Source organism: Oncorhynchus mykiss, chromosome 25 (assembly GCF_057628025.1).
Source record: "Oncorhynchus mykiss isolate SJ-2025 chromosome 25, ASM5762802v1, whole genome shotgun sequence".
Lineage (NCBI taxonomy): Eukaryota > Metazoa > Chordata > Actinopteri > Salmoniformes > Salmonidae > Oncorhynchus > Oncorhynchus mykiss.
In genome coordinates, this window is record NC_143046.1 from 64,365,248 (window position 1) to 64,380,639 (window position 15,392).

General features: G+C 42.8%; 2 protein-coding genes across 12 annotated transcripts; both read left to right on the forward strand.

Annotated features, from left to right (window-relative positions):
- Window positions 1-205: 205 nt before the first annotated feature.
- LOC110505499 (actin, alpha cardiac muscle) lies at window positions 206-4,252 on the forward strand. Its single transcript, XM_021584754.3, has 9 exons — window positions 206-241; window positions 1,795-1,945; window positions 2,136-2,264; window positions 2,398-2,508; window positions 2,623-2,707; window positions 3,104-3,265; window positions 3,410-3,601; window positions 3,713-3,894; window positions 4,023-4,252. The coding sequence occupies exons 2-9, from the start codon at window positions 1,817-1,819 to the stop codon at window positions 4,164-4,166; spliced, it is 1,134 nt and encodes a 377-aa protein (XP_021440429.1). The 5' UTR covers window positions 206-241; window positions 1,795-1,816; the 3' UTR covers window positions 4,167-4,252.
- A 21-nt stretch (window positions 4,253-4,273) lies between these two features.
- Window positions 4,274-13,856, forward strand: arhgap11a (Rho GTPase activating protein 11A). Of its 11 annotated transcripts, none has more exons than XM_021584758.3 (13): window positions 4,846-5,628; window positions 8,103-8,170; window positions 8,307-8,403; window positions 8,518-8,774; window positions 8,874-9,037; window positions 9,149-9,289; window positions 9,453-9,527; window positions 9,958-10,125; window positions 10,228-10,366; window positions 10,566-10,674; window positions 11,490-11,610; window positions 11,762-12,181; window positions 12,299-13,856. In XM_021584758.3, exons 1-13 carry the CDS (start codon window positions 5,497-5,499, stop codon window positions 13,255-13,257), a joined length of 2,850 nt encoding a protein of 949 aa, XP_021440433.3. In that variant the 5' UTR covers window positions 4,846-5,496; the 3' UTR covers window positions 13,258-13,856. The 11 variants fall into 11 exon arrangements, with proteins under 11 accessions (XP_036818943.2, XP_090075381.1, XP_090075382.1 ...); XM_090219251.1 differs by having other exon boundaries at window positions 8,877-9,037; XM_036963048.2 differs by lacking the exon at window positions 4,846-5,628 and adding an exon at window positions 4,274-4,358 and having other exon boundaries at window positions 11,762-13,856.
- The last annotated feature ends 1,536 nt before the right edge of the window (window positions 13,857-15,392 follow it).

The window sequence follows — 15,392 nt, forward strand, 5'->3', positions numbered from 1 at the left end:
TTATTTCTAAAGCAGATCAGTCTGGCATTTTTCAGGAAGTATCTCATCATTTTGAGGAGTCTCATCCCACCTGCTCACATACATTTACTTCTAATGTTGTTTTCTTTTTTCTAGCTGCTCTTATTTGGACTTATGTGAACTCCAGGCTCCGCCCTTGATCCCCAGACCTGCTCTTATTTAAGGGGTCCTCTCACTCTCGCCCTTTGTCCCAGTGGAAGCATCAGTCTTGCAATACAACTTGGTGAGTGCATATTACTTGCATATTATTACTACTTATTTCTATGGAAAACATCTGACTTTGTCGGGACTGGGAGTCCACTTTTTGGTTATTTGAGTACATCTTGACCTGGCACTGACCAGACAGAGCTGGTCTCTGACATTGGATGTAGTTTTTTACCAGGATGAATTCTTTGTAGCTTTATTGAGGAATGAACTAGATGTACACTTTAAACTGAAGTCACTGCTTATTGGAATAAATTGATGGTATCGCTCCAAAATAATAAGCAACATTCTATTCAGAGATTTGTGAATGATACATTACTTATTTTGAGCTGATTGTGCAGGTAAGGAGGGTGCAGGTAATTATTGTGTAATAACTTAGTAAACAGTTACCGGTACACTGATCAATGCTGGTCTGGTCAGGTACATCTAAAAGTGTCTAATAAATGAAGCCATTGTAGGGAGATGGGGTAAGGAGCCATGCTGTAAACAGAGGTGTTACAATGTGCCAACAGCTGCTCTCTGGGTTGGCTCCAACTCTCCCATGCCTGAAATAGCTCCAGATAGGTGTCCATGGAGGTCAATGTGGCACAATGTCTAATGTGTGTTTGTAGCAGCCAGAGTGTGGAGCTTAAAATAGATAGCTTGTCTTGCCTGCTGTTGCCAATGGTATGGCCCTTTTTGGAGCTACCTCTATGGCCCTAAAATGTCCTAAGAACCATCATGACAGCTGAGATACAGTATCGGTAGGGGCACAACTTTCACTGGGGATGGGGGGGGGGACATGCCCCCCTCCACCACATTCATTCTGGAATTGCATTTTTGCCGCCCCCCCAGTTGTATCATTGGAATGTGATACAAAACAAACGCATCTCTGTGCTTTAGGACCATGCGGACACCTCCGAACGGTCGGGTAGGCGGTTTGCAGTGTTCATCCGACTAAAAAGATTTATTATAATTATGTCCTCCACACTTCTAAAACCAAAGTTGGGCCAATGAGTATCAGTAACTTCATAACAAGCTTGTATATACATTTTTTTAAAGCATACATTGGTTAGGATTCTATAGATAGCTGCTATTTTAAATACAAGGAATTGATAACATTTTCAAAATACATTTTAGTCATTTATCAGATCTTCTTCCAGAGCGACTTACAGGAGCAATTGGGGTAAAGTGCCTTGCTCAAGGGAAAATTTAAAGATTTTTCACCTAGTTGGCTCGGGGATTCGAACCAGCCCAATGCTCTTAACCACTACGCTACCTGCCACCAAAATAGTTATAAGACAAGTTGTAAAAATTGCACTGCAGTAGTAAAATAAATACAACTATATTAACCATTGTATGAAAGAGAGAGCAGTATATTATCTTCCAAAAGACACAAAAATGCAGGATATTGAAAAACCTGGATTTGCATGGAGACATTTTCCATGTCAATACAGTAATAAATTGTCTGTGGTTGTGAACAAAAAACAGTTAGGAAAGACTGCTTGAAATGCAATCAATGGTTGGGGGGGGGGGGGGTTACAGCTGTTTCCACCACTCATTCTCAACCCTATATCTCTCTGTCACCCACAGACCATACCAGTAAAGCCTAACCATGTGTGACGATGACGAGACTACCGCCCTTGTGTGTGACAATGGCTCTGGCTTGGTCAAGGCTGGATTTGCCGGAGATGACGCTCCCCGTGCTGTCTTCCCTTCCATTGTGGGAAGGCCCCGCCACCAGGTATTGTACTTAGGAAAAACTACCACGACGTAACTGGGGCTGGTATAGATCATGTCATTGTACAGACACAGATTTTTAGGGGAGGGGTGTCAAACTGTGTCAAAAAGAGTGCAGTATGTTGCTGTGCCATCTGTCATGTAGGCTCTGATGATTATAGTGTAATTCCTAAACTCTCTTTTCTCTTCTCCAGGGTGTGATGGTGGGTATGGGTCAGAAGGACAGCTACGTAGGTGATGAGGCTCAGAGCAAGAGGGGTATCCTGACTCTGAAGTACCCCATCGAGCATGGAATCATCACTAACTGGGACGATATGGAGAAGGTGGGTCCTAGATTACGACATCTTGCACTGACATCAGAGTCTTGGTATTGATTTTGGCACAAGACTAGAAGTAAATACATGCAGCATAACAACATAACAAACAGAGAACTTCAACTCTCTCGTATTCTTGCAGATCTGGCACCACACCTTCTACAATGAGCTGCGTGTTGCCCCTGAGGAGCACCCCACCCTGTTGACAGAGGCTCCCCTGAACCCCAAGGCCAACCGAGAGAAGATGACCCAGGTACTTGTAACTCCTTTATTCCCCCACATCAAATCCAGGTTATCTGTTAGAAGCAATGCTATGGTTAACCGTCAAGCAAACTTCGGAAATATCTCCCTTATTCTTGTGTTATAGATCATGTTTGAGACCTTCAACGTTCCCGCTATGTATGTGGCCATCCAGGCTGTCCTGTCCTTGTACGCCTCTGGTCGTACCACAGGTCAGTATTCCAGGACACTGCCTCTTATATGTACCAATATCAACCATGGGTAGTTGCTACAGTATATTACTGATACAATATGTAGTTTGCTGTCACACATTAGTGGTCAATATGACAACAGGAGACAACTCAAATCAAGTTGATGCACATGTTACAATATGTTGAATAAGTGTGCTGTTTAGTTGTCAGAGACAGCTAGATGAATTGTGCCCTGGTTGTCGAAGGACGTATTAAACACTGTTTAGAAGGGTATGTGGCACACCTGCCATTGATGTCAGCGGCATTGTTAGTTTATGATGTGACAAATGCTTGGAATTAATCCCATATGACAACCGGCCATTCCTCTGTCAGTCGTGTCTGTCTGACTCACTAATGTGCCTTGTCTGCTCCCTATAGGCATTGTGCTGGACTCTGGTGATGGGGTGACCCACAACGTCCCCATCTATGAGGGTTATGCTCTTCCCCATGCCATCATGCGTCTGGATCTGGCTGGTCGTGATCTGACTGACTACCTGATGAAGATCCTGACAGAGCGTGGCTACTCTTTCGTGACCACCGGTAAGGATGTGTAGGAGAGCTAACTGTCAATGAGGTTATGCCTAATTTTTTAGATTATTGTCATTTCTGTGTGATTACAGCAATCTCTTGCTGTGCAATTGTGTGAAAGTTCTTCATGTCATCCTGTAAAATTGCCCCCCTCAGCTGAGCGTGAGATTGTGCGTGACATCAAGGAGAAGCTGTGCTATGTCGCCCTGGACTTCGAGAATGAGATGGCCACTGCTGCCTCCTCCTCCTCCCTGGAGAAGAGCTACGAGCTTCCCGACGGTCAGGTCATTACCATTGGTAATGAGCGTTTCCGTTGCCCAGAGACCCTCTTCCAGCCTTCCTTCATTGGTGAGGCATGCTTATGCATTATACGTTATGGTTGCATTACAAAATGCTATTACAACAACAAAATGGTGTGTTCTGTGTCAATTAATGGACGTCTGTAATATCTTCTATCAGGTATGGAGTCCGCTGGTATCCATGAGACCGCCTACAACAGCATCATGAAGTGTGACATTGACATCCGTAAGGACCTGTATGCCAACAATGTGCTGTCTGGTGGTACCACCATGTACCCTGGTATTGCTGACCGTATGCAGAAGGAGATCACAGCGCTGGCCCCCAGCACCATGAAGATCAAGGTGAGGGACAATCCCACCATATTAACCTTCTGGATGTCAACCATCAAGTTAATTGAAATGTTCAGGTATGCATTTGCAGTGAGTCTACGTGAAACTAAGCAATTCTCTGTACTATGTTCATCTTCTAGATCATTGCTCCCCCTGAGCGTAAGTACTCTGTCTGGATCGGTGGCTCCATCCTGGCTTCCCTATCCACCTTCCAGGCCATGTGGATCAGCAAGCAGGAGTACGATGAGGCAGGCCCCTCCATTGTTCACAGGAAGTGCTTCTAAACAGTCAACCCTCTTCACCCATACATTTGTAATGTGTCATTTACTGTATATACATGTTGTAATAAAATTAGATCCTTGTAACAACACATTTGTTTTGACACTTTTCTGCATTGTAGGGTGGCAGGTAGCCTAGCGGGAGAGTGTTGGGCCAGTAATTGAAAGGTTGCTGGATCGAATCCCCGAGCCAACTAGGTGAAAAATCTGTCAATATTCCCTTGAGCAAGGCACTTAACCTACATAAATTGATCAAGAGTATCTGCTAAATGACTAAAATGTAATTATGATATAGGCCTATTAAGATGCCATAGAACAACTTGTAGATTTATATTTTATTCAAATGTAAAAGCACATAGAAGTTTTAATTTAAAACATGAATATAACATTTTTACAGTATTGTTGATATTCATATTTTACTTGCCATTAGATCATATTAGATATGTCTCCACATATTTCTGGCCTAGTTTCTAAACTTTACAGTAGCCTATCTTGAGTCTAGCATTCAAGCTGTTGGCTGTTTTTTTAAATTGCATAATTTGGACAATCTACATATTTAACTATTTTAGGGATATTCAATGCACAGTCTGAGACTGGTATAGGTACAGTCGCTGCTCAACAGGCACTTGTAAAGGCATCTGCATTTCCTTTGTGTGGGTCTTGATATTTGAACCCATTTTAGCCAATCAGAGCGCAATATGTAGAAGCGCTGCCGTTTGAAAGATTAGAAAAAATATTTTAGGGAAGCGTAGTCTGCAGGCAATGTAGCTAGCAAGGGCAATTAAGATTAGATAAAAACAAAATAATAGTCATATCGTTTTCGACACATGTATTCAAGTAAATAGTAGAATATAGATTTAGCCATACTGTACTATAAATTAGCTAGTACAGCTATGATAATCGTTATTGAGCTAGCTAACTTTCTAACGTTAGCTACAGCAGGCTAGCTAACTGTTAACAGTGGCGAACGTGGGCTTGCTACACAATAATGATAGCGCCTAACAGGGTCGATTCTGCTGGGACTGGATAGTTGGCACAGCGGTTGTTTTTATTTGATGGTCGACCTAGCTAGTTGCAGGTTGTGTCGAAAGATTTGGTTTGTCAAATTAACGTTAGATGGATTGTTTTGAATGAGAAGAAGCGCGTACACAGAGTTGTTGCTGATTGAAAGGAAGGGAAGTGCGGACGTGGGATAGTTAGCTAGGCACATTTAGCTAGCTGTTATGCTAACGTTAGAGAAGGATACGCATAGATGATCTGCTAGTTGGCTAGGTAAATTGGTAGCCGTGTTGAACATTTTAAGAAGGCACAGTGGAAGTCATTGTTAAAGTGAAAGATGAAGATCATTGAAAGAAATGTGATGCGTCTGGCTGTTGTGCAACACCTTCGTGCTGCTTATGGGATAAAGACGAAGAATTGGAATAAAAACAAAGCTCACACCAGCTGCAAGTTGACAGTTAGCTATTCGGTAAGTCTGTTTTGTTTAGTTTGCAAGCTAGATTAGTCGGCTAGATAAGTTCCTTGTTTGTGAAACATCCTGCCTGACTAATTTGCATCATTCGGCTCACAGTTCCATTACATGACACAAGTCATTGTATGAAGGCGTCTTCTGAAGTTAGTTGTTTTTTTGCTACGATCCCCGACGCTCGGGTTGAACATTAACATGTATCGCTTGCGGTACAGTTTTGGAAGAAAAATGACCTTTCATATCAGCGAGAAATATATATTATATAACAAGGTTACATTGATACACACCTTGTTAGTGTTCCCACACATCATGTTACATTGCAAGTTTATGGAAAACAAGATGCAACCACCTGTGCTAATGAACTATCTAGCATCCTCTGAACACCTGTGTAAGCGTAACGTTACAGTAACTCTGGGAGTGAAACAGAAGTGTAGTTTTGTTGGATGGAGGCACCCACAACTGTATTTATCTGTGCAAAACTGCTGCAGTACAGTAAGTGTATCTTTTTTATTTGAAAGATTATTCCAAGCTGATCAAAGAGAACGGCCATATCTTTCGAAACCGTATTGCTAGTGATTTATAAAACACATCGTTCGGATTGTTGTTCATGCGAGGCAGTCGTGGGCGAGGCTACGGCACCCAAACCGGCTGCGCGCGTGCGCTATCGTGCATACATTAATTTCCCCCCCCCCACACACAACATGAGTTGTGCATTTCAGGTAAAATAACAAGATCTTCTACTCCGACAATTAATCCACACATAAAACGGCCAACCGAATCGTTTAGTCATCTCTCCTCCTTCCAAGCCTTTTCATCTTTGAACCTATATGTTGATTGGCATCTACACTTTTATCACAACGACCTGCAAAACATTTCGCCTTTCAATCACCCACGTGGGTATAACCAATGAGGAGATGGCTCGTGGGTACCTGCTTCTATAAACCAATGAGGAGATGGGAGAGGCAGGACTTGCAGTGCAATCTGCTTCAGAAATAGGAATGACTTCTATTTTAGCCATTGGCAACGTGATAACATGGATTTCTAAATTTATTTTGTGACGCAGACCAGATGCATTATGTGTCCGGTCTGGTCAGCATATAATGATGGCTGAGAACTGTAGGAAGAAGGCAGAATTCTGCCTAGAATTGTCAAGAGTTAACTTTCACCCAACCCCATTTGTTAAGCCTATCATTGTAATTCACTTTCATTGTTGGATTAATGTTAGTCTGTCTGCTAGCCCAAGATGTACTCTTACTGAGTGTAATGTTACCGTTACTCCTTAAGGTCCAAGGACCTTGTGTTATGTTCAGAGGTAGACTGACTCTGGCAGCCAAATACTCAATCTAAACGTGAATCGAATAAATGTTGTATTCGGCGCACGTGACAAACGTAGATTGGATTTGATTCTCAGTGTAATAGGTTTCTAGAAACACAAAGCACTTTCGTATCATGGCTGCGTGCGAACACTAACCCTATAAAGGTGTCTATCAATTTAACCTTTTGGGAAATGATTTCTCTCTGATATGAATGATAAGGTCCTTATGCTTCCAAATCCCTACCACAAGTGATGCATGTTTATGTTCAACCCGAGCATCAGGGATCTTAAAAATGGACCCCGTAAAGAATATGTCTTTGTCCAATGACTCTTATGTGTAATGAAATGGAACTACATGTCGTGATCATGGGCTAGTCTGTCAGCCAGAACTGAGTTGGAGGTTCACTCCCCAACAAGTAATGGTGTTAAGGGGTGGACTAGCCATAGCTATCTAAGATTTATGTATTTAGCTAAGTGAATTGTTCCTTGTCTTAAATGTGAGTCAAAAAATGACAATAGAAGACACATTTGGGTCATTCTGCTCTGTTATAACAAATTCCTAAAGAGGCATACATAATAGCATACATAATCGCACAGACTGTTTTATTGAGCTTGGTGATGAGAGAGTGGCTCAAGGAATGCTTGCCTTTGGCAGGTAGACTAATTTGATTTAAGGCAATTGGTTTTGTCCATTTAACTCACACATTCTGTCAAATGTACTGGCAGGAAATCTATTAAATAAATGGCACAGGGCTGTGGTAGGCTATAGGCTGTTGTTTTTCAAAAGCACATTGAAGCACTTGTTTTCTAGTCTCTCCCCCTAAAATACTTAAGAGAACTGTTTGGCACTTGGCAGGCACAACATACAGCTAGCCTGTATTTGATCAGGTGATGAGTTATAAACTACCGCCTTGGGCAATGGAATGCGTAACCGTTCTAAACCAGTTGTCATTGCCTTCTGCTGAGTAGGGACGATTCACATGTAAAGACTTGAGTGCCCTTTCACAGATATTTCTGTGGTGTGGTTTGATTGATGGGGTACCAAATTGAAGTATATTAGTGAGTTAGGCCTATATAGGAGGATTAAACCAGGTGCCGTGCAAAGCCTTCCTTATTGAAATCAAACATGAAGTGGAAATAATGACATTTGTTTTTCCAGGTGAAAGTGTTTGGTGTACCGCTGGAGAGCCTTCCGCAGTACAGTGTGGAGAATGGCAGTGTACCGTGGTAAGATAAACACCTGTCTTAGCTAAAACTTCTACTTATTTTTTTACTCAATATTTTGTTGTCTTCTATTTGTGTGTGTTAGCCATATTATTTGTCCTTTTCATGGTCTGTTTCTCCCATCCCCTTGCTTTCCCAGTTTTCTCATGGATGCGTGCACAAGTCTGCTGGAACATGTGGATACAGAGGGTTTGTTCAGAAAGTCTGGTTCCATTGTCCGCCTGAAAGCACTCAGGGTGAGTGATGGCTGGAGCTTGACCCTGCTGCAGTTGACCTTGATATGAATAGAGAGGCCCTGGCTGCTGGGATAGTTAAACACAGGGCATCATTGTTTGTTTTTGTCTGGGTAGGCGAAGTTGGATAAGGGTGAGGAGTGCCTGTCCACTGCCCTGCCGTGTGATGTTGCTGGCCTGGTCAAGCAGTTCTTCAGGGAGCTACCAGATCCTGTTCTGCCCACAGAGCTGCATGATGCCTTCCTCAAGGCCCAGCAGCTGCCCACAGAGGAGGAGAGGACCTCTGCCACCCTGCTGCTGTCCTGTGTGCTGCCTGACAGAAACATGAGCATCCTACATTACTTCTTTGCCTTCCTCCACAAAGTCTCTCAGAGGTACAATTTCACAAGTTTGTCTCGTATTTAAATAGTATATCTGTACCATTTTGAACTGGGGCAATCATTCTTTCCCACCCTGGTTTTGCTTCGTCTCAGAAGTGGTGTGAATAAGATGGACAGCAGTAACCTGTCTGTGATCCTGGCTCCCAACCTTCTGCACGCTGGAGACGGGACAGACAAGATGAACGCCAGCACAGAGAAACGCCTCAAGCAACAGGCAGCCGTGGTCTACTGCCTTATAGAACATGCTCTGGATTTCGGTAACACTTCAAGCTTTGTTGTTGTAGTGTCACTAATCAACTGGGGATTAAATGTGATAGTTAAAAGTAAATGTCTATAGCTCACAGTTTCTAAATGTGTCTCTGTGGTAGGTGTGGTACCTCAGTTCATCATGGAGAAGATTCCAGCCATGCTGGGCTGCGAGGCTGCTGTTCTCTCCCCTACTCTAGATGGATTAGAGGAGTTAGACACAAACTCTGGGACGAAGAGGAGACACAGGCGCAGTTTAGGAGGTCAGATACACTGGAAAAACTGGGCAGGACATTGCTTGATGTAGAATACATTTATTCTGTATAGAATTTGGTCATTGAAATTATCCAGTGCTGTAGGCTTATCGCTTTCTCAGTAAAGCTCTATTGAATTTCCAAATCTGGAATGTTTTGTCTCGCATTTCAGATATGGTCAATGGAGCTCGGAATAAGTTAAAAACAAATAGAACACCCACAAATACTCCCCAGTCAGACGGATATGGTAGGTATTTATTCAGGTTAGGTCACGCCTCCTGCCGTCAAATGAGAGCATACCCCCATAGCTCTAACACATATTCATCTCATCCAGTTTACAACAAGGAATCAGCTGCTTGACTTTCACAGAAATTAAGAAACTCTTCATTACAATTTGATCGCAGATTGTTTTCATTTGCTCATATGTAGTGAATGAGTAGCAATGCTGTCTGTCTTGTTAGCATTTTTTTCCTATTACGTTAAATGATTTGATGCTTGCCCAAATTGTCTTGCCTACTCTTTGCCTTGCCTACTCTTTGCCTCTGTGCTTGTCCATTGGCTTTAATATTCTCCATCAATGCAAATCCAGAATCCCCGCAAATTATTTCATGTTCTGAATCATTTTCATTGGGAAACTTGGGGAACATAAACCTAAATTCACTCATGATTTTCCCCAGTTTTTTCTTCAACTCCTGTGATAATTACTCCCAACTCCAAGAGAAAACTTCCTTTGGAATCTGGTCAAAGTTATGGCTCCAGCAAGAAACGGAGATCCATCAAAAAGAACCTTGTTTTAGAGTTACTACCTAATGCTCTGTTTGGTGGAAGCTCTACTCCTGTACCAGGTAACGCGGCCCTATATAATCAAAATGGGTGACGTAAATTTTATTTATAAGAAGACTAAAAAGAGTGTGTGCTGAGTGTTCCCCTTCGTTCCTGTTGTTCAGGATACATGGACCCCAGTGCTTCGGAATCCCTGAACTCCTCCCAGAATGCATTGTCCTCAATTGGGAGGTCCAGCAGGCAGTGTGCCAGCTCTGCAAGGAGAAAGAGCAAACGACTAAGTCACCGGCATGTTGTCAACCGGTACATACATGCATGTGGTTTATCAAAGGCTATTTCCCAATCCTATGTGGTAATGACGATGCATCCTGTTCCTGCATTCAAACTGATAACGATCTGAAACGCACTAACCTTCTTGAATATTTGTATGTAATTATGTATAATATGTCTAACTTGACAATGGTTGAAACGGTATGCTCACATGTTCTTGTCTGTTTTTCAGAGTGGAGTCAGGGAAAGCTGGTTGCTTCTCTCCCAAGGTCACCAAGAAAGAAAACGTTTGTAAGTCCCTGCGCCTGCGCTTCAGCCTGGGCAAGAGCAGCAGAGACCCTGTAAGTTTAGATACCCATGTATGACCTCACACTGATTATATGGTTCTCAATTTGGAGGGAAAGCCTGCTCTCAATCCCAGCCTTGATGACCCCTGTTTTCCTATTGACTTTAATTGTACTAATCAAATATAAATAATGAACAGTTATGCATTAGGGTGCAATTAAGGTACAATTTAGCACGGAAGCACTTATTTCTAATATTTTTAGGTTTTATTTTTAGCTTAAAACTTTGGATTAACTACTTACATTTTGTCTGTCGATTTATGGCAGTTTTAGCATATTCATGTTTAGTTTCAATAATGCATGGTGGTTTAATAAATTGAACGGAGACCATTTTAAGAGATTATTATGAATTTTTCCTATAAATCAAACAACATTGTTTACATGACGAGAATACCGTTATTTCTGCATGACTGTTCTGTAACATTTGATGGAATGTTTATACTGATTAACTAGTGAACCAAGATGTTTATACTCTCAATGCTAGGATATTAAATATTATTTTAGATTTGTGAAATCTTAATGTTAAGACTTTTAAAACATTTAATATATTAACCAAATATTATATTTACATAAACGGAACTGTAACCTGGTTTAGGTACGACAGTAATTTTACAGTGCGTCATAATGATGTATATTTGCAATTTAATAAAACATTGACCAAAACATTTCTTCAGAGTAACTTTTTACCATACTCCAAAGACCCTTAAATTCCAATCCATCAGTCATACATCTAAACCACGTTCTAGTGCACGGCTACATCTAGATGCTTCCATCCAAACAATGTCATTTCTCATTCCATGCTGGCGATTCAGAAAGAGGGTTCAGAGTCCATTGGTTGGCGACTTGCCACTCAAGAGAGCACCACCAGTTTTCGTTTCACCAAAGATGCCGAATTTAGCCCGACTGTATTGCGAAACAAGAGCTCGTCGAATGGTGAGTCCATATTTTAAAAACTAACATTCAAAATGTACTTTCATAATTAATGTGCTAAGAGTTAAAGTAATGCATGAAATGGATCAGTGTTTGTGTTATACGTTGTCCCTTGAGGGAAGCGCTGTCTGCTACTGCCCACTGTACTCAACAGGCTCCAAGTTCTACAGTAAGTCAGAGGACAACCTGCTGACCCCCCAGTGTGACGACGGCAGTGCCCTCCGGACGTCCTGGAGAGGGGAGACCCCTGACGAGGGTCTTGTCTTGGGCGGGGGCTCCTTCACCGACACACCCATGAACATGTGCCTGAACAACAACTACTACTCTGAGCCTGCCATCGTGGTGGCCAAGCCCCCTATGGTGGCCAGCTTCCCCAAGAAGCTGTGCTGTGGCTCCAGCGCTGAGAGCCTGGAGAGTGAGGGCTCGTTCAGCCAGTCCCAGACCGGGCCCACCTTACTCAAGATCAAAAGAGCCTTCACTGAATCACACCACAGTGCCCCCTCAGGAGAGGACAAGGCATCACACCCTGAGAACACTGAAACAGATTCAACTCCTGAATTTTCAACACTCAAAGGTGCATCACCAAACAAAGAGAGTTCTAGCATGCCAACATCTCACAGGTGTCTGGCTGATGACCAGAACATCACATTTGGTCAGATCAAGTTTGTTCCTCTGTCTCCCTTGTCTATAGACAGCACCCTGTTTGAAGTGGGAGGGAGTAGCAGTCTGTCAGAGAAGGCCTGTGACCAGTCGCTGTGTGCTGGTGACAGATCTGTGGAGGCAGAGACTGTGGCTGACCAAGTGAACTGCAGTAGGCTGATCAATGCCCTGGACATCCAGAGCCCTGCTCACTTCACACGCAGCATGGCTGCTGGGGTCCAGACCACTCCATACAGAGCCTCCGGGCTGGAGTACTTTCAGGAGCTCAACACCCCTCTACCCCCCATGGGTACAGTATCTGTAATGGTAGATGTGGCTGTGGCATCCCCAGAGCCCAGTACCCATCCCCAGAGGCAGGAGCATCAGCAGGTGGAGCTTCCCTCCCCAGGCACCCTGGAGACCCGCAGGATAAGGGTGGCAGACCACATCCAGCGCTTCAACAAGCTCGTCCTGTATTCACCTAAATCACAGGCCAAAGCAGTCAGGTCCCCTCTCAAGTTCCAGCGTACCCCCGTGCGCCAGTCTGTCCGCAGGATCAACTCTCTACTGGTGGACAGGAGGCCTGCAGTGGTTGGGAACACCTCCAGCCGGGCCCAGGACACCCCTACCCCTGTGGGGAAGGCTGTCAGCCTGGAGAGTGGCCTGTCTGCTGGGGCTCAGCTTCAGCCTTACCAGTGCCAAGCAGACAACCAGGGAGGCCTCCCAAATTACAAGGGCCGCTCCACAAAAACCCGCCCTCCTCCTGTCCCACCCAAGAAGACAGCCAGCATCATGCGCAAGCCTAGGAATTGCGCTCTAGGCGACGTGACCAACAAGGTACAACCTAAGGCCAAAGGTGACACACCCATTAAGAACAGCCCAGGAGGTGAAGGTCAGAAGTCTGTGGTGCAGCAGGTGGCTGAGAGGGATGTGTGTTGCTACAGAGGCTCCCCCAGGAACCCCCTCAACGATGGCAGACTGCTGTCAGCCACCAAGCCCATAGACCTCTAGTCTGGTAGAACTGCTCCCTTTACTATGCAGGTCTCCCTATCTGGAAATAGACCGTCACTGTATGACTCCAAAACATTCCCCTCTGTTTTCAGGGTTTAATTTATTTTAATTTCTAGATGCTGTTCTCCGTGAGTTGTGTTTGGGGTGACTGATCTATGGCACCTTTTTTTACTCTTGTTGGTAAAAGTGGAGTTTTGCAAATGCATATCAGTGTAATGGAATGAGTTTGTTTTGTAGTCTGTTCGACTAGTGTGAAAGCCAATGTTCAACGGTTGGGTGTATGGCTGGAAGTTTCCAGATTTTAGATTTGCTTTTACTTATCTTTTCATTGAGTTTGTCATTTGGTAAAGGTCTACAAAGCAAACTGTTTCCCCTAAAAAACATTTCATGTATTTTCTTTAAAAAATATATTTTGCATTGGATTAAACATATGAACCGATCAAGGCACCTTTTGGGCAAATTTATTGATAAAACCTTTCAAGCGGTATTGATTTAATTCACCTCTGCAGTTAGTCCTAGTATTTCCAATCTCTTCAGAAGTAGTGCATTACCATGTGAATTTTTGTTAAATAGAAAAATAAATCAAAACATTCAGAACACTTTTTTTTAGTTGGGAATAATTTATAATACTGTGTGCATTTGTCTGCACTAATGCTGCAATAGGAAATTGTATTATAATTTAGGGAAACAACACCTCAACATCACTACTGGTCCTTAGCGCTTCGTTCCACAAGGGGGTGTACTATAGTCACTTGTTTGGGCAGCTGCAATGTAGCATGGGTACTGTGTGTAATTTGTCACTACTCCGTGGCAGAACTTGACTATAGGACCTAGGACTTCAGACTGACAAATATCTTTCCATTGACGTTGAATTAAATCAAGAAAATAGCATTGCTTAATACGCCCGACAAATCTTCTGTAGTCCGACCGTTCTCGTCAAGGAAGAGGAATGCTTTTTGATGACGTTATGAATTAATCAAACAAGCCTGGCCGTGCTTCGGGCTGCCGCGCACACAGAGACAACTGGCATTGACACGTGTGAAATAATGCATAAAATAATGCGACCAGAAAAACAACAACTGTTTACACAACCTGTGGTAGCCTAACACCACGATCACGCCATCACCAATAGCGACAACAACAGTGTCACATCAAAGGTGACAGGCTCGTGGTGCTGAAACGACATCAACCTTAATACCTGTGCACTCCATGGCTCTGAAGGAGAGAACGTTTTGGTCACATAGACACGGCTGGTATGGTGACTGCAGTCACACACAGCATCAAATAATGTTAAAGAATATGCAGCCCATTTACTCCCCATGAAATCATAACAATAAAATTGCATTGCAAATATATTTTTATAACGTTCTTCCCCCTAACCGGTGATATAAAGTTTAAATGCAACAATGTTTCATGATCATTATTTTCAGAGAGATAACTAACAGTAAGTGAGCTGCAACAACAACAAAATGCCACTCACCAGGTGATGATTTGTAAACTAAGTTTGAAAGTGTATCTTGAAAAGGGTGATGCTAACAAATTAGCAACATCCACTTTGAAGTTGATAATACCCACTGCAGCTGCTGTTGCCATTGTCACACTACTACAACACAAGCTAGCTAACACTGATCACATTTACATGCACACCAATATCCCATATTATTCAGGATACTTAAGTATTCTGTTATTGAGTAGATGCATATAAACAGCATACATATCCTGTTTACAATAACCTGAAAAGGCTTGTATCCAGGTTATGAGAAACCCAGATAAGATGCCTGGGATGTGCTGATCTTAAAGGGGATACTGTGCCATGTAAACATTTTATCCCGTTTACTGTTTTTGTTTGCACAGGCTCAGTTTTGCATATCATGGGTGTTGTGGGATGTTTTCATCTGATGTTCAAACAAATCACTTCAAAAGGTAGGCTACCTGTGCGTTTCGATCCACTGTAATTCCATAATTTATTTTACAGATACTTTGTACTGGACTGTATAGCCTACTGGCTACTTTCACCCCTAATTTAGACAAGTTTCTGCTTATAATTTCTGACATTTGGTAGGCCATATTATAATTTCTGACATTTGGTAGGCCATGTTATAATTTCTGACTTTTGGTAGGCCATATTATAATTT

Excerpts from the sequence above, each read along its gene's own strand:
- LOC110505499 (XM_021584754.3), top strand. The coding sequence starts at position 1,817 with ATGTGTGACGATGACGAGACTACCGCCCTTGTGTGTGACAATGGCTCT. Across the intron at positions 2,265-2,397 it reads ACTGGGACGATATGGAGAAG|ATCTGGCACCACACCTTCTA; the intron begins GTGGGTCCTAGA and ends GTATTCTTGCAG. Across the intron at positions 2,509-2,622 it reads ACCGAGAGAAGATGACCCAG|ATCATGTTTGAGACCTTCAA; the intron begins GTACTTGTAACT and ends CTTGTGTTATAG.
- arhgap11a (XM_021584755.3), top strand. The coding sequence starts at position 5,497 with ATGAAGATCATTGAAAGAAATGTGATGCGTCTGGCTGTTGTGCAACAC. Across the intron at positions 9,038-9,148 it reads AGAACATGCTCTGGATTTCG|GTGTGGTACCTCAGTTCATC; the intron begins GTAACACTTCAA and ends TCTCTGTGGTAG. Across the intron at positions 10,675-11,489 it reads GCAAGAGCAGCAGAGACCCT|AAAGAGGGTTCAGAGTCCAT; the intron begins GTAAGTTTAGAT and ends CTGGCGATTCAG.